The sequence below is a fragment of the Tasmannia lanceolata genome, unplaced genomic scaffold, assembly GCF_043159265.1.
Source record: "Tasmannia lanceolata isolate RefF3 unplaced genomic scaffold, GAP_Taslan_0.1 ptg000007l, whole genome shotgun sequence".
NCBI lineage: Eukaryota > Viridiplantae > Streptophyta > Magnoliopsida > Canellales > Winteraceae > Tasmannia > Tasmannia lanceolata.
Window position 1 is genome coordinate 16,148,158 of NW_027518684.1, and position 18,261 is coordinate 16,166,418.

An 18,261-nucleotide genomic window follows, 5' to 3' on the forward strand; every position below is an offset into this window, starting at 1 on the left:
TGGGGACCCAAACCGAAAATTTCTGAAATTCAATTTTTCGCCATTTCGAAATTTGGGTCCGGAATTTGGAACCAAATTTCCGACCGAAATTTCGGTTTTTGGTGGGGTCTGAAACGGTTACCGAAACCGAAATTTTAAACCTTGGTTGAGATCTGCACAAACATGTTTTGGTAATGACACAAACTCACCTTATGTTTTCCTTTTTAATTGGCAGCTAGAAGTTCACTTTGTCTTTTCCTTTTTAATTGGCTGCTTAGAGCTGTACAACCATGTTTGGGAAGTGTAATAATTCTGGACAGCTGGTTTAACAGTAAAAGACAATCTAATTTCGTGTCATTATCAAAATATAGGTGTGCAAATATCAATACACAAATTTACTACGAAACACGTTGTTATTCCTTTTCCACGGTGGCTTCTCCCGATTCCGGTGGGCTCCATACGCCAAAATTCGACCATTTATTGGAAACAACAAAAAAGGCAATCATAAATTCGCACCCTCTGTGAGATAATTCGCACCATGGTAAAGAATAGTATGTGGCAGACTCTGACGCCAATTCACGTTACAGGAGATGCGAATTATCCTACAGGGGGTGCGAATTTACCAGTTCCCCAAAACACCCTCGGACCTCAAAACCCAAATTAAATTGGCCCTAATGTTAGCATCGTGCACGTAGAGAAGAGAGAGACAGAGACGGAAAAAGAGAGAGAGAAAGAAATTAATATAAATCAAATAAAAAGGGTAATAGTAAAAACAAAAATAAAGAGAAAAAGAAAGAACAAGAGAGCGACCGTCGGGAGGCAGATTCAGAACCCTAGATAGAAGCCCTAATTTTCCCCATCTTTTCTCATAAATTCGCCCCCCAAAACCCTAATCCTTTACCCTTTTGATTTTCATATCGAAAACCCCACCGCCTTTCTCCGCGCTGCTATCGGAGGATTATAGATCGATTCTTCTTTATCAGGTCTGTTCTCATTTCGAATTCTCTCGATCTTTCTTTATTTTTGTCTTTTCTAATGGATTTTCTTGTGAAATGGAGTTAGATTCGTGTTATTCACGTCGATCTTGTGTTTTCCATTTGCATTTTGCTCTTATAATGCTTGTGAGTGCGGATCCGTTAGGGATTTTGATTTATGTGTGGGTTAGGGTTTCGAGCGCATGTTGTTTATTGTGCGATTTGGTATTTGATTTGTTTGGTTTTTGTGAAGGAAGAGGAGGAGATGGAGTGATCTCGTCTCGCTATCTGGTTCTTTTTAGGTTAGGGTTTCTTTGGAATACAATAACATTTTAAAAAAAAGGTTAGGGTTTCTTTGTGGTTCTAATGTTAGGGCAATACATTGTTTCTCGTTTCTGGTTGGATATATGATTTAGAGGATCATATATATATGGCTCCGAGACGGAGAACGTCTTTGCTGGTAGGTATTTGGATGATTTTGTTTTACTGGTTTGTAAGGGTTTGCAAGCCAGAGGTCACGAGTTTTCATTTTCTCAATGGTCATCTCTCTCTCTCTCTCTCTCTCTCTATATATATATATATATATATATATATATATTCCCCCACAAATCCTAAGCTCATTGAAAAAGACTTATCACCGGCATCCCTTTTTCTTCTTAGGAAGAGAGCTTGAACTGTAGAAAACCCGGCAAATCCCAGACAACTTAATTAAAACCCATCAAATTTCAGCAAAAATGGCACAATTTCTGCCTACGACCTTTGCAGAGGCAAAAGAATCAAAGAGAACTTACAGAGAATGCAGAAACTCGGTATCCGATGAGCTCTCTCCAAGACGTTGCCCAAGTAATTTCATGTAAAGAAAAACGAGCCAGGTTCCCGTAGACACTCTTCCAGGTTGAGGAAGAGACCTAGTAGGTCTTGGAGATGGTGTATTCTGTTCTTTTCTGTCGATAGGGATTGGTATCAATTTGGGAAGATTCTTAACATGTCTTGAAGATGGTCTACCTTTGTTTTGTGTTGATAATGATAATTAGGTCCCAACCTTGATTTTGCTGGAAGATTGAAGAAGAGGCAGAACAATTTGGAAAATGTTCTACTCTTTTTTGTATTGGCAAGGATTTAGTCCCATGATTCGGTTTTGAAGCTTATTTTACTTGTTGAAGTAGATGCTATTTTGATCGCTGATGCATGTCAATTAGTGATGCCCTTAGGTTTTGTAATCTATGAACTACTTTATGGATCTAGGCTTCTGTTTTTCATTTGTTTTGCTGCTTGCAAGTTATATTTCTTCTTATAGAAGTTTAATCATATCCTTTTGTTTTTGTTTGATTTAGCTAAAGTAGGTTTCATTTCTTATGACCTTTTGGGTAGTTAATTTGGTATTTGATTGTTTACTTTTTTCTTGTGTGGAGAATAAGTAGAATGTTATACTTCTGGATTACTGGTTCAAGAGGGATATTCATAAACGTTAAGGAGGGAGTGCATTTTTTTAGAAATCAGAACTTCCACTCTTTGACCATATCTCTAGTACATTTAAGTAATCCATGGAGTTGCAGAGAATCCAAGTGAGACAAGTTTTTGTTTCTGAAGCTCCCATAATCTCATTGCCTCAGCAGCCTCACAAACAGATTTTCATGCATCTTCTTTTCCTTTCTGAAGACTCGTCTTCCACTGAGTCACTCATATTAACTAGATCTAGAGGATTAGCTTGATTTTTATCCATTGCCAGGTCTTGATTAACATTTACAAAATCTCATTTCTCTGTTAAAATCCAGACTGCCCAACCCAAGCGCTTCCTGCCATGCTACAATGGAGGAAAACGTTATACATTTACTCTAGCAAAATTAATTTTGGCCTCAAAATATCTATTATTTAATCATATTTTCATTTTCAAATCATAGAAGTTGCATGATGTCCGCATTTATTACACTTTTGTTATTGTTCTCTTCATATTCTTGGACGTCCAAAACTTGATAATCTACCACACCCTCGTTCTGGTTTTTTAGAAACCTCATACAATTGTGATCTATTGTCCATCATGTCAGCTACACAGAGGATGATGATTGCATCTTTTCGTATGGAGAGGAAGGCCTTGCAATGGTAAATATGAATGTGTAACTCGAGGGTTCTTACTAGTTGGGTTGCTTTTTCCAAGACCCTAGAGTTACGCTTCTGTCCGAAAGAGTATGACGATCCAGGGTGCGCTCTCACCAATCTAAAACGAAGCACATCAGGGGCCGATTACCGGATTAATATTTGAACATAGCCGATAATGCATGGAACCGTTTTTGGGATTGACTTCACTTCTACGCATGCTTCATCTTTTTTCCATCATTTTTGGTAGCTAGTTCATGGACTATACTATAGTGGAAACTTTTGCGTCACTTGTATTCCTTCTATATTGTTAGCCACTGGTGTTCCAACAATACTTAGTGCAGATGATTAACATGGATTATGTGCCTAAAATCCAGGTCTTTCTTTGTTCCTTATTGTATTAGGGATTGACTCGTAGGAGTTGATTAATATTTCCATTGAAACGGTTCTTCCATCTCTGTACTTGATTTATTTTGACCCTGCTAAGGTTTCTTTGAATTTTGTATAAGAAGTGGGTTGACTGTGAGGCTTTGGGTGCTCATGATCACTTTTGTCATAAGATGTGAATACTTAAGTTGTTGGTTTAGGTTTCTTTCTTTTATTTGTGCTATTTGTATGATCAGTTTAACTACTTTTTCCTGGTGTGTGTCCTTTATTTTTACTAAGAGAATCGGCTACCTGGTTAGCGTCTATGAATTGGTGAGACAATCTCAGCTTTGGCTTTCAAATACGAGTGAAGTTCCTACTAATAGTATTTATTAGACTAGGAGTTCCTTCTTATCCAGAATGATAACAACTAAAATTTTGCTATATGGTTCCAACCCAATGTGGAGGTTCAAGTGCTTTTTAGTAGTACATAAGCTCTGTATGCCGTTGTGTACCCTTTTTTAATGGATCAACAGTAAGGGTATACTATGTTGTGAAGAGATTTTTTGGGATACCAATCGTCAAAGCTACAATCTAATTGTCTAAAGTCGAGACTTTTACCAACAAGGCAACCCAGAGGTTGGTAGTAAGGCTATACTATGTTGTGATATGTTTTTTTTTACCAAACAGCAACTATTATGCTTAGCAGCTCATGTTTTTTTCACCAAACACAAGTCATTATGCGTACTTGCGTAGTAGTTCATGATTTTTGAAAGCTTTCTGCAATATATATATATATATATATATATATATATATATGAGTAGCAGGTTTGAGGTGGAAATAGAACGAATATGTCAGTGCAAGAATAGACAAAGTATCATATATGTGGTTCACAATTCAAAATTTGGCAAAATTGTTCTAGAAAGTGTTGAGAAAATAAAGGATAATGAGATAAGGGACAAGCACAAATGCCCAATTGTTTCATGAATTTTTGAAGTTCATGAGATTTTCAAGATGCCAATGAATAATCCTTCAAAGTTTGAGTCTTTGAGAGTGTTTTGGGGAGTTAAAAGGATATTTTCATATACAATATATATTTAAATAGCTACAAAAAAGCTATATACTTCGTTTCAAGGTAAATGTAAATAGGGATATTGACCCTTGCAGGAGAAGCTTGATTTAGGGATGGCAATGTAAAGGCATCAAAGGGTGGGATGCCATGAGAAAGAAATATTTCTAATTCTTTAATTACTTGGAGTATGAATACGGCAGGTTATGTTGATGACGTAATGGTTTTGTATTATTCTTGCTTTTTGCTTATCGAAAGTGTGTTTGCTAGAACTATTTGAATAAGGGTTTATGTTGGTGTTTTCTTAGGATGATACTTTTCAAATAATGAATTAGACTATTGGGAAGTTTATTTGTTTTATACATATATAGTTACTAGAGAATCTAGAAGATTTTCTTAGGATGATATTTTGCAAACAAGGAATTAGACTGTTAAGAAGTCTTTTACACACATAATATTAGTTCCTAGAGAACCAGGAAGTTCACTTTCCTTGTCATTGAAGTTTGATCCACCTTTCATGTTTTCTTTCAAGCTGGCTGCACTGTAAATCGTCCTTCCAAAAGTTTGTTTTTTCTTTCAAGCTGGCTGCACTTTCCTCTGCTTAAGTTTTAGTTGGTGGTTTATTTATTTCGTTTGATCTTTATGGACTGCACAATAATTGGTGGTTTGGACATGAATATCATTTAGACTCTAGCTTTGTTTTACACTAACTTGATTTCTGTGCATGGTGTTGAACCTTATTGTTACTTGTTTAGGGGCATGAAAATCATGAAGATAGAGCAAGTATACCTAATTGTCCTATTCTTGAAAGGGGTCATATTTACATGGACAAATAACCAAAGAGATCCAATCTCAAAGGAGATTTTGGATAGTTCAGTCGTTGCTATCGAGGCCAATTTCAAATCATTATCCAATCTCATGAAAATAGAGCAGGGACATGAAAATTATAGAGATAGATCAAGAATACTTAACTGATTTATTATTGGAAGGGGCCGATTTTTTATGGACAAATAATCAAGGAGATCCTATCTCAAAGGAGATTTTAGATAGTTTCAATTGTTGCTATCGAGGCCAATTTCAAATCATAATCCAATTATTTTGGATATGAGAAGTTAGATGGGAGGCCCTATGTCATTCAAACAGAATCTAGCATGGTTGGAGACAATGGGATGTGATAAGGTAGCTGAGAAATAATGAAACTTTGAACCCCTGTGTAAGTTTTAGTTAGTGGTTTATGTATTGCATTTGATCTTTGTGGACTGCATAATAATTGGTAGTTTGGATATGGATATCATTTGGACTCTAGCATTATTGTACACTTATCTGATTTTGCGGCATGGTGTTTGACCTTATGCTTAATTGTTTAGGGACATGAAAATCATAGAGATAGAGCAAGTATACCTAATGGTCCGAAGGGGTCATATTTACATGGACAAATAACCAAAGAGATCCAATCTCAAAGGAGATTTTGGATAGTTAAGTCGTTGCTATCAAGGCCAATTTCAAATCATAATCCAATTATTTTGTATTGAAGTTGGATGGGAGGCCCTACATCATTCAAGCTGAATATAGCATTATTGGGGACATCGGGATTTGATAAGGTTGCTAAGAAATAATGGAACAAATTATATACTAAAGGGTGGAAAGGATATCAATATAGTGGGGACTTGAAGCATCAAAAGGCTAAATTGAAGTAATGGAAGAAAATCCATGGTTCATCAAAAGCTAAAAAAGGAAGTAATCCTAAATATGATAGGAAATCGAATATGATAAACAACATGCATTTGGGGCTGTAACAATTAATGCTCCATAAATTTGTAATCTCTAATATCTTATCGCTCGGACCAGAAACCAACATTGTTCCGAAGCTGATAAGCGACCAGAAACGAACATTGGTCCGAAGCTGATAATTTATACTTTATTATTTCTAATAACGCAAAAATCGTGTGATGTATAAGATATGAGAGAGTATCTTCTTAGGAAATGTTGTTCAAATTCGGTACGGACAAGTGAATAATAATGGTGTTCAATGTACATACTATATGTAGACACATAGGAAACATTCTTTAATTTCTTCAGTGACATTTGTTGTGGTGATCACAACAATTTTGACTCTGGCATGGCAGTGGAAGCGGCACCAATAGCAGATGCCGGCAGGGCAGTAACACCAGACTTGGTAGTGGCATTAGGAAGTTACTGTGTTTTTCTCTTGCCAGATAAATATGTATAAAACCTAGTGTACCAGAAATGTGGACAGGGCAAGGACAAAGAGTTGGGCAAAGAAATTGCACGTGGCTAAGTGTAAGGGAGCGGTGGTGATTGATGCTAGCTACAGTTGAGGCTCTAATAATTAATTTTCTTGGTGACCGCATTTTAGATAAGTTATTAGAGAGTATTAGTTACCATATAGGTTGCCCTGTGCTCCTACTACGTGGCACATGAAAAAAAATCCAACTCTTTGCCATTATCCTACCTATGTTTCTCATGCACTAGGTTCTACACATGTCTGTCTTACAAGAAAAAGACTTGATAACCTCCCACTGCCATTGTCAAGTGAGGGTCAGCTACTGTTATCCTGATCACATCTGCCATTGATGTCATTGCCATTGCCACGCCAGAGTCCATGGTTGCTGCAATCACCACAACGAATTCCATTGAAGAGACAGAAGAATGTTTCCTATATACTTAAATACAATATGTACTTTGAGTAGCATTATTGTTCACATGTACGCACTTTGAACAATGTTTCCTAAGAAGGTACTCTCTTGTGTCTTATATCACTGGGTTTTTGTATTTAGAAATACGAGTGTTAATTATCAACAGTGGAACCTGGTCTATGCAATAAGCTATTAGGCTCTGTTTGGTTAGATGAGATTTTAGTGGAAGTAGTAGTCAACAAGGAGGTGACAAGGGTGGGATATGTGTAGACTTGTCTGAGAAGATTAGAGGGAATTTTGGAGAATTTTGGTAGTGTGTTTGGTTAGATGTCAAAGCATGTGGGAGAATGGAGGGGTGTCATTAACAAAATAAATAGAAGAGAGAGAAAGAGGAGAGAGAGAGAGAGAGAGGAGAGAGAAAGAGAGAAAAAAGTAATGCTTACACATGGCATTTCATATTCTACTCTTCTCCCCTCTAAATTTTACCAAAAACAAGGTTTGGCATTGGAAAAGTAGGGGAGGGGACAATCCCGCCACATAGGCGCCACCTAAGCCAAAAGCTAATAATTATGTCTCTTCCATGTCTAGAAGTCCAATGGGATTTGAGCTAAAAAATGACAACCAAACAACATTTGGTATTTCATATTCCTAGAAATGCTCAGCCGTCTTCCCTACTTTTTGCAACCAAACAAAGCCTTAGAGATTATAAACATATGGAGCATGAATTATTAGAGCCCCAACTATATATGATAATTAATGCTCTCTAATACTTTATATAAAATGTGGCCACCGACAATATTAATTATTAGAGCCCCAACTGTATATTGTGTGATGAAGTATTGGAATGAGGAAGACCTATACTTGAGTTTGAAAGTATGCTTAAGTGGGGACATTTATTTCCATAGTTAAGGAACAAGTCGTCTTGAACCAGTTGTTGCTACTTAGCGATTGAATACAACATCAACAACAACTTTCAACACATGATCTTTTGACGTGTATTAGTTGAATTTTTGTTGGAGATGGATCCTATGATGGGAAATGAGAAGTGGGGTAAAGTGTTGTCGAAGAGTCAGAAAAGTCTGGAGTAGGTCGGCATGGTCAGAAGTAAAAGAGAATATGGATGGATGATTTTGTTGTAGGTTCCGGAACTACATCTTCTGGAGAAGATGTAAGATTTGCTTCAAGTTCTGGGCTAGAGCTGATAAGGAGATGAGGGTGGTAACTAGGGTGCCGAACTTGGAAGAGAAAAGCCAAGCTGATGAGTAGAGGAAGAAGCAGTATGCTTGAAAAGACTATACAAAACATTGGAAAGGAGTATAGGTATGTACCTATTTGCCATTTCAAAAAAAAAAGAGAGGTATGTACCTATTTAAGGATGAGCTAAGGGAACGCAGTGGATATGTATTAACCTTTCTGAAGGCGGTGTCTTAGAACAACGAACTTTTGTTCATCACAGAACCTTCAGTAGTGGAAATTAATGGGAAGAGCTGAAATGTAAATTAGTTGGAGAGGTTTTCGGTTATGAACTGGATGTAGACATCTTGACAGAGTGGGGAACACGTAGGTGGAAGGCTCAAAATGACTTGAATGTTAAACCTCTGAGCACAAGTTCCTTCTTGTTCAAGCTATTGGAAGAAAAGGAAGCGACACATAATGGGCCAAACACTCCTCTTGTGGTCTTCTAGTCTGTTTGGCTGGAAAGGAATGTGCAAACCTTAAAAGGGACTGAGTCATCCTTTGGACGGATTCTGTTCAAAATCAAGAACAATTTGATTTCTTGTGGGCTGTTGCGTAAAGAATTCCCAGGCATCTCCGCCTTGGATCTCCTTCTGAAGTGAAAATAAATTGTAAAATGGAGATCTGAGAAAGAGAAGATTGTTGCGAAATGGTGTGTAGTAACTCCAGTACTCCTCGAGGCATGATGGAAAATATGTCAAATTTGGGATCCCAAATTGGAGACTAGGTTTGCAAGGATTGCAGATACTTTAATTTCATATAGTGGTTTAAGTGCCAGGATTGTAAGATCGTAAAAGAAAAAGGGAGACTCTGGCGACCTAAAGAAGTATTGGAGGAAAAATCTGGGGGTCTTTGGCCGGATTCTGGGAACAAAACCTCCAGTTCTATTGACGAAATTCCAACCTTAGTTATCTCTGGTAAAGAGGTGGTGGAACGAAGTAACCTTCTAAAATCTTATTTGGTTGGTAGGCCAAAATGGGACAATTGGAGCCTGTCAGATATTTGGAATCGAGCGAAAAATCATTGGAAAATCCCAACTCTTCCTAGGCCACGTACCTTCGGTCACAACAAGATTTTGTTCATGTTCACCAGTGAAGCAATGACAGAGAAGGTCTTGAAGGTGGAAGCGAATGCTTCTGGGAATTTCCTCTCCTCTCTCTCCGCGTGGAGCTCGATCATCAAGCCTGAGAAGAAGGCGATGTGGATCAATTTTTCAGGAATTCCCCTTCATGTATGGGCGACATCTACGGTTAGAGGTTTTGGGCCGTCTCTTTGGTACAGTTTTAAGAGTGAAGATGGAAGGAATGGCGATTGCCTCAGCTCTGATCCTTCCCTCGGAGATGGATGAAATAAGGCCTTTTGTTCATATCCGAGTTCAGGAGACCACCTTCAGAATTGATATTGTCTCTCGGCCCTTCAAGCCCTTTCTTCTGGAGCTGTCAAAGAAGGTCTCCCCATCCCTTGCTGATCCATTGAACTTACCACCTTTGGTTGATCCTCAAGACCCTTGTCGAATGAGGTCGAATGAGCGAAAAATTTTAGGGGCGGATGGACAATTCAGATCAAAGTCAGGTGAGGGGGGTGCGGGTGATAGGCGGGATGATTTGGGACCCGTCCTAACTCAGTTGAGTCAACCCGGTATCTCTCATGTGTGTGGATCCCAAGATCTACCTTTGAAATTCAAAACTCAAAATCGTAGTGGATTTTCCCAGGCCTTAAATGATGTCAAATCCAAGGGAAGTAATATGGAATCTTTCTCTATTGGCCAGCTAGGAGGACGTCATAGCCAAGTCACAAAAAGGTTAGAAAATCTAACAGCAAAGCTTATAAACTGCTGGGAAACTTTTTGCGCAAATTTGTGGGCCACGATTCTTTCCCTCAACTGCCAAAGTCTGGCTTATCCTGTTCGTGTCAGGTATTGCAGCATTTGATGGGACGTCAGGCCTGGAGAAAAGCCTCATATTCTTTCCAGGTGTAGTTTTTTGGGTTAAGGAATCAAGTCTAGGTATTAATGGGTCCCAGACTCCCAGGTGACACGTTTCATACTTGTTGGTACGTCTTCTTCCCTTGGAAAGTCGAACATGTGTTTATCCTTGTTGGGAAAGAAACCTAAGGCCGTAATAATTACTTTTTTGGGCCCAAGGATACGCAATTATGGGTGGTTTCTTTCTACATTATTTACACAAGGGGTAATGGCGATAATATTAACTGATCGGTTGGAATCCCTTAGATAAGGTAAGTAAAACTTTTTTAGTAACTAGGAGAATGACTTCTTCTTCTTCGGCTTCTCGAACCTACAAGAGATTACGAAGAGAGTTTACCGATTGTGTGGAATGGTATAATCATTGCAGGTGGGTTCACAATCTAAAATACAATGTTGTAAAAGCCTCCGTGGAAGCTCCAACCGCCCCTGAATTAGTTAAAGGAATCATCAAACGGCAATGGAAGCAGTTTCAAGAGGACTACAGGCTCATTGCGGATGAATTTTTCCCTTTAACTGGTACTTATAATGTAAAGGATATATGTATACCGGTTTATAAACTTCCTTTTTTCCGAGGCTGCATGGAATATACGAACAACTAGAGACGGATAGAATGGGAGGTGAAGCGAACTCTTTGCATTCGCAAGATCTTAGAACCAATAGCAATCCGGTTGAATCCAGTGGAAGAGGTTCCTTATCCGCAATTCACCTCTGAATACTTCTCCAATGATCTGGAATTGGAATTAGATATTGGGATCCTATTGGTAGAATTGAACGAATGTGCGTGAAAGTTCCGAGCCTAATGTTTTGGTGCTTTGATCTGTGACATATGGTTTTTGGGAAGTTGGAACTTAGTTCTGATTGGTGAAGAAACTTTTAAAGATGGTAAGGAAGCAGAATGAGCCTTTTTGGGCAATAGGTTAAATAGATGAGTTTTTTGGAAAAAGAATGTGGATTTTGGAAAGATCTGGTCGGTGGTTGAAGTAGAGTATATAATCCTAGGTTTTTTACTGACAAAATGGCGATTTTAATTTGTGGATGAAATGTTAGTGCAACTGGGCTATACAATGCCACCTTAGGTGAGTTACAAGGAAGAAGTAGATACCCCAAGGGGGTTGGTCCTTCGAGAAATCTCGATGAGAGAGAATAGGAGAGTCAGTGGTAGTTCTGGAAAGAAATTATGGCGCCTTGGGGAAGCATATTTGTTAGTTGATCTGTGGAGCAAGATATGCTCTACGTCGTTTATGGTAGGTGTAGGTTTCTACGGCCTAAATGGCTCTTTTGGGTAATTCAGGGTATGCCCTGGAATGCCTTGTTTGATACTTTGTAATGACAGTGGGACTCATTGTCCCTAATGTAACTTTCATATATTATATATATATATATATGAGCTTGAAGCTCATATAGCTTATATGAGCTTGAGGGCCCAAACACATGTGAGCCCACATTGTTAGGATGATCCAAAACATTCATTTGAAAGGCCCTTACATAGATAGGGTGTGTACAAAAAATCAGCTCCATAGGATCATCCTAACCCATCCAAAAGTGGAGGGCAAAATGGACAGACACCGTTTGCCACAAATCTGCCCATTTTTGCCCTTCGCTTTTGGAGTTGTTAGGATGATCCAATGGAGCTGATTTTTGGTACACACCTTATCTATGATGGGGCCTTGTAAATGAATGGTTTTGATCACCACAAAAAATTTGGGACCCATGTGTTTGGACCCTCAAGCTCATATAAGCTATATGAGCTTCAAGCTCACAATCATTTTCCTCTCTCTCTCTCTCTCTATATATATATATATATATATATATATATATATATATTTCAAAAAATAAGGAAGCGACACACATCTACAGAATGGGAAGAGAAGCTAATGAAGATGTTCTTGATCTATTATACCCCTGGTACCTGGCTTGTCGTTCAGGCGCAAGATCAATTTGGGTGTTTGTTATGGGTGTCCCACTGCACCCTTGGACAACATTGACATTCAACACATTGGATCCATCTTTGGTCAGGTGTTTGAATTAGACCTGGATTCGATGGAAGGAAGCTGGATAGTCCAAGGTTCAATATTATGACCAGAGAGTTTCAAGTTTATACACGCTGTGGTCCACATCTTGGTCAGCAACCTCTGTTTTCTAGTGGCGGTGAGTAGTGAAGAAAAGGAGGTTCAGCGTGTAACCAGATCGATCCCAGCTAGAGACTTCCAGTCGTAAGGGGTTGCTTTGGTCACGTTTACATTGGCGTTAGTGGAACCTCTGGAGTTCAATTCCATGGGAGCTCTAGCAGATAAGATGATGCCATGGATTGCGGACCTATTGATCGGACGGAGTATTTGATCCAACGATCTATTTTTCCTCAAACCACAATGGATTAAAAGAGTGTCTTCTGGGAAGACAATGGGACTGATCAGAACTGCAGAAACTTTCACCATTTTGATCCTACAGGTGAGGATATTCAGGAAGGCAGAAAACCATAAAATGTGGGACAGTGTGACAGATTTTTAAAAAACTTTATCAGTTGCCACGTGTCACAAGTGGTGCACTATCTGTCTCGAGGAGCTCCCATGGAAATCAAATTCACTGGCTAACGAGTGAATCTCCACTTTTCAGGCGAAAAGCAGAGATAAAACTGAAGACACAAATTCAAAAATTGAATCTCACTGGTTAACAATGGAGGAAATGGACACATGTAGCCATTTCCTCAAAAATCGCTCTCTCTTTTCCTCTCTCTCGGTGGCTCTTCGGGTTGCAAGGACATGTCTGGAAGTCATTTGCATGTCAATGATCTTTCAAAAAAAAAAAAAATTGCATGGCTATGAGTCATTTGGTTGGCTCAACAATTGAGTCACCCACTCCTCTTATTGACTAAGGAGTTTGATCTGCACCGTCTCTAGATGAACCTTCAGATTCCAGGTTGCAGGTGGCGGCTGTGTCTAAGTTTATGCTGGTCGGTTTGGCTCCCAGCTTGATTATTGAGGATGTTACTATTGGTCAATAGAACTTTCCTCTGCTCGTGGAAACATTGTTGGCTGGGGTGTGGATTCATTCAACCCATTTACAGTGAGCCGATGGCAATGGATCTTTTGATGGGTCCTCAACAGGCAGAGGTTGCAGGCGTGACTGGCAAGGCAATTGTGGTAAATTTCATGAGGAGAGTGGAGGTCAAGTCTTTAACTTGGATTCTGCAGTTTTGAAGGACTTGCCTTTTGTTATGGCTCCTCCCTCGACTTCTTTTGAGATGCCAGGTTTTGAGGTGGTGATTCATGTTAGCATCTGGTCGTATGAAGAGCGATCTGGGATTTGGTCTTCCTGCATGTTCTCGTTGTAGCTGGGATTGGTAAGTCCTTCTAGTGACATCACATATCTGATCGGGAGTTTCTGTTCCTACTGATAGCTCGTCTTGGATCTGTCCTGACATTGCGGGGCCCAAGAAAACTTGGCGGGATTGACAAAGATTTCGTCGATCGGCCAGCGAGCAATTTTTGACCTTGTGTTGAGCTAGGTGTGTGGGGAAAGTGGTACTTGATTTGGTCTTCAGGAGAAATCTTGAAAATGATGTTGATTCCTTGTTTTAATACTTTGTCTGATCTTAAAAAAAGGCGGTACATAATTTTTTCTTCTTCTTTTCCTCCCTTTTCGTAATGAAGGGTTCATATTACCTTTCAAAAGACAAAAAAGAACAAGAAGAACAATGATAGTGATTGTTAGGGAGATCTGGGATCTCCTTTGAGGACTATGCTTACATTATCGTATGCATGTGAGTTGATTGCTAATGGAGTCTTTCTTTTCCTTGCAATTTCTGTGAATCCTTTTGTGCTCTCTGCTCTAAGTTTGTATTATTTTATTTTATTTTATTTTATTTTGAATGATAGTTTCTGTATTAATTATGTCTTAAATTTCCTGAAATTCTGAGCACAATATAAGAAATGTTGCTGAAATACCTCCCTTGGACATTTAGTTCTTTGAGAGCCAGTATACGCAGATAATGTACACTGGTCAAATTGGTGTCCTTTTATCTTCTCCACAATTAATCATTTTACTTTTTGCCTTCAAATGGCAGGAATATTTCAGCGATCCGAATTCAGAGAAATGTCTCCAGCATCGAGATCCAAGTCTAAGGATAAGTCCTCTGCTAAGGCACCGAAGGAACAACAGAAGGCTTCTTCGAAGCCATCAACTGCACCTTCTAATGCAGGGGGGAATGGCATTCCAGCAAGTGCATACAATCCAGTTTCAGGGACATTCCACACCCTTGAAACTGCGCCAACTGCCTCTTCTCCCCCACTCCACAACAATGGTCGATTCCGAACCATTGATGAAACGGATGATCATTCTGGCAGCTCACTCGGGACAGGTGCGGAGTATGACTCAGTTTCCAACAACGATAGCTGCTCCGGTGAGTCAGAAGACCAGAAAGACAAGTCCGCTAGTCATATTTCTCGGCCAGAACCCATACCCGGTTCCGACAACGACAAGAGAGAGAAGACTAGGCAGAAGAATGAAAAGAAGCACCAGCGCCAGAAGGAGAGGCGGGCCCAAGAGTTGCACGAGCGGTGCACTGGCTACCTCATGTCCAGAAAACTCGAAGCGCTCGGCCAGCAGCTCGTGGCAATGGGTTTCTCCTCAGAACGTGCAACTATGGCCCTGATTTTGAATGAAGGCAGGGTTGAGGAATCGGTTGCGTGGCTTTTTGAAGGAGGCGAGGAAGCAGCACAGAATAAGGATTTGAATCTTGACAGTGGGGGTAACCTAAAAATCGATATTGCCGAAGAGATGGCTCAGATTGCAGATATAGAGGTAAGGTTCAAGTGCACAATACAGGAGGTTGAAAGGGCTGTTGTGGCCTGTGAGGGGGATTTGAAGAAGGCAGGTGAGACCTTAAGGGCTCAGAAACTGGAACCAGCTGCCTTTCCGCCAAAGCCCGAAGAAACTGGTGACCCGGCTTTGAATGGCAGTAAGTTGGCTGTGTCTGCCAATCAGAACCTGTCGAGAATACAAGGGAAGGCTGTTGCAAATGTTACATTACAACAGAGAAAAGATGAAAGAGATTTTAACTACGCCAAGGGGGCTGTGCCCATGGTGGCCTCCACAGAATCTGGAACCAGAAACTCGCAGTCTTTGAGAAGGATTCAGCTAAAGTCAGAGTGGGCAAGGACGCAAGTGGCAATACCAGCTGAGAAGAGGTGGCCGGCTTCAAGCTCAAGCCTACCTTCTGTTTCTTATTCATTGGCTTCACCTTTGCAGGTTGCACCACCACCACCACCACCACCACCACCCACAAAGGCAGAGTCCCTTTATGTTGTGGGGAATGAAATAAAGAACATCCAAACAGGGACCGTGAGAGAACCCGTGATCATGATGCAGCGTCCGCAGTCTGTCAATGCAAAACAGAGCCCTACAACGAGCCTAGGTTCCTCTCCTCCGCCGGGGAAAGGTGGATGGTATCCAAACATCATTACTGGTGTCGAAACCCTAAAGCCAAATGTGGGTCTAGGGCACTTGCCAAGTGTGGGTTTGAGTAACAGCAATCCAAGCTCCCAGCAGTTCTATCACCAACCTCGATATCAAACATTTGCATCGAGCCCCATGGACTCGAGTGCAACTGGGTGGGGGGGCCTCGGTTCGTGGAACACAAATGGGCCACCACCATCACCATCTTCATCACTTGCTCTACCATCTTCTTTGGGCCTGTTCACAGGGTGGGGCTCGAACGGGACGTCTGGTTCATCGTCACCCGTGGATTGGAACACCACGGGGGGCTCAATGCCTCAGTGCGACTACACCAATATAGACTGGAGTGTGGATTCATCACCATCCTCGAGGCCAAATGGAAACGGGCTATTGCTGGGACTCTCTTTGTACGCGAAGAGTAGTCTGATGTATGATGGGCTGTCTGAGATTTCAGCAGGGGGGAAGGTTACAAGGTCGGCTGGCAACGGCGTCGTGGGGTTGCAGGAGCGTGGTGGGGTCTCAACAGATACATCGTCATCGGCAGGCTCGCATGAATGGACATCGCCATTTGCAGGGAAGGACCTTTTTAGCTTACCCAGACAGTTTGTTAATTCCCCATCTCCCTAGGGAAGAAGCACTCCAATGATGAGGGAAAAAAAAGACAGAAAAAGTTCTTGGATTTGCTGTTGTTGTTGATGCTTCATGATGTGGATGGTTCTTGTTGCTGCTTAAAAAAAAAATCCAGTTCCCAGTCTTACTCTTTGTGCCTTTCTTGCCATCTCTCTATATAGATTCACTTCTAATAGCACCCTCGAGTTTAGCTTTACCGGCTACTTGTGCTTTTCCAGCTCTAACTGACCAGAAAGTGAATAGACACAGAAAACTAAACGGCTACGTTTGAGATTGTGACAATCGATTGGAAGCCCCAAACCAATTATTGGACTCAAACTTAGGTATAATTTTGAGCTGGCACGATCTCAGACTAACAGGATTTTGAGACCGGAGCTGATGATTGTACTCAAAATTATATTTAATTTTCATATAAGATTGACTGCAAGTAGTGATTAGAGGTATCCATTAAAAAAATGAACCCTACATTTCATTAGGTATGTTATGAGGTCCTAAACACTAAATAAGTGGTACATTGAGTGGGACAGAGACGATTATTGGAGCATCTACTACTAACCCTAGTGGTTCTTCTACATCAGATATGTTTCACCTCAGTTCTAGAAGATATGAAGAATTCTCATCACAACTGGAAGGTGGGACCTCGACTGATTCCTCTTTGTTTACACAATCAGGCACTAGCGTCTATGCAAACTAATCTTAGTCTCTCCTCTCCCAATCTTTCTTAGATCATTGATTCGGGTGCGCACAATATCAATTTCTCTAACCTTTTTCTTCGAATCGGTTTTTATTTGGACAAAATAAGGTGACAATCACCTTACTCTCCCTTTTATGCTCTCATGTTACCCAAGTAAATACAAATCTTCTCTGTCACTAATTTAGCTGAATAATTGAACTATCATGTGATTTTTCTCAATGATTGTTGCATGTTTCAGAGGGCGAGCCTTGGCGCAAAGGTAAGGTTGCTCCATTGTGACCTTGTGGTTACGGGTTCGAGTCACGGAAACAGCCACTCTGCAAAGCAGGGGTAGGGCTGCGTACATCTAGCCCTTCCCAGACCCCGCAATGGCGGGAGCCTCGTGCACTGGGCTGCCCTTTATGCATGTTTCAGGATCTGATTACGAGAAAGACGATTGGATGTGGCTGCAAAGCTAGTGGTTTGTAATTCCTAAATTCTTCACCTGGAAGGCTTTTGGCATGTCAGTCGAGCAGTGTCTATAGTAGTAGGGAAGATCAGAGAAATCATATGATGAAGGGCTGTATAAACACATAGAGATGGTACGATAAAGGTACCACCCTTGATATTTGACCCAACAGCAGAGCTGCCGTTGGATCAAATATCAAGGATGGGATGATGCGTACGTGTTCATAAGGCCCTTCATCATATAATTTCTCAGGAAGATCATATTAGGTTATAGAATGTAGACTTGGTCACCTTTTGTTCAAGCCTTTTTAAAGTATTGTTTCTAGAATTGTTTGAATTTATCTCCCTTTTGAGTATGCAGGTGAAGTGTGCCAACTGCAAAACATTGCAGACAAGCTTAGCTTATCCATGAAAATAGGCAGTCAGGGACTAGGTCATATTCAAGGTTTGATTATCCCACAATTAAAATGCCCCTTAGTTTTAGTAGGTTTATTGTTTTTAAGTAAAACTTTTCTAGCCAAAAACCTGAGAAAGATTTACCTAAATTTTTTTACCTAGAGTTAGCAAACCTTGCAAAAATCATTTTCTAAGGGTAAAAAAAAACCATGGTTGGATAGCACAAAGTTTTTTTCTAGAATTGCAAGTCTTCCAATTTTTGTTGTTGTCAAAGGCTAAG

General features: G+C 40.2%; 1 protein-coding gene across 1 annotated transcript; it reads left to right on the forward strand.

Annotated features, from left to right (window-relative positions):
- The first annotated feature begins 713 nt into the window (after nt 1–713).
- On the forward strand, nt 714–16,571 carry LOC143882094 (uncharacterized). The gene is made up of 2 exons (XM_077385497.1): nt 714–962; nt 14,424–16,571. The coding sequence occupies exon 2, from the start codon at nt 14,453–14,455 to the stop codon at nt 16,439–16,441; it is 1,989 nt and encodes a 662-aa protein (XP_077241612.1). The 5' UTR covers nt 714–962; nt 14,424–14,452; the 3' UTR covers nt 16,442–16,571.
- The last annotated feature ends 1,690 nt before the right edge of the window (nt 16,572–18,261 follow it).

Bases quoted from the DNA above. Each gene is read 5' to 3' on its own strand.
- LOC143882094 (XM_077385497.1), top strand. From the start codon at position 14,453: ATGTCTCCAGCATCGAGATCCAAGTCTAAGGATAAGTCCTCTGCTAAG.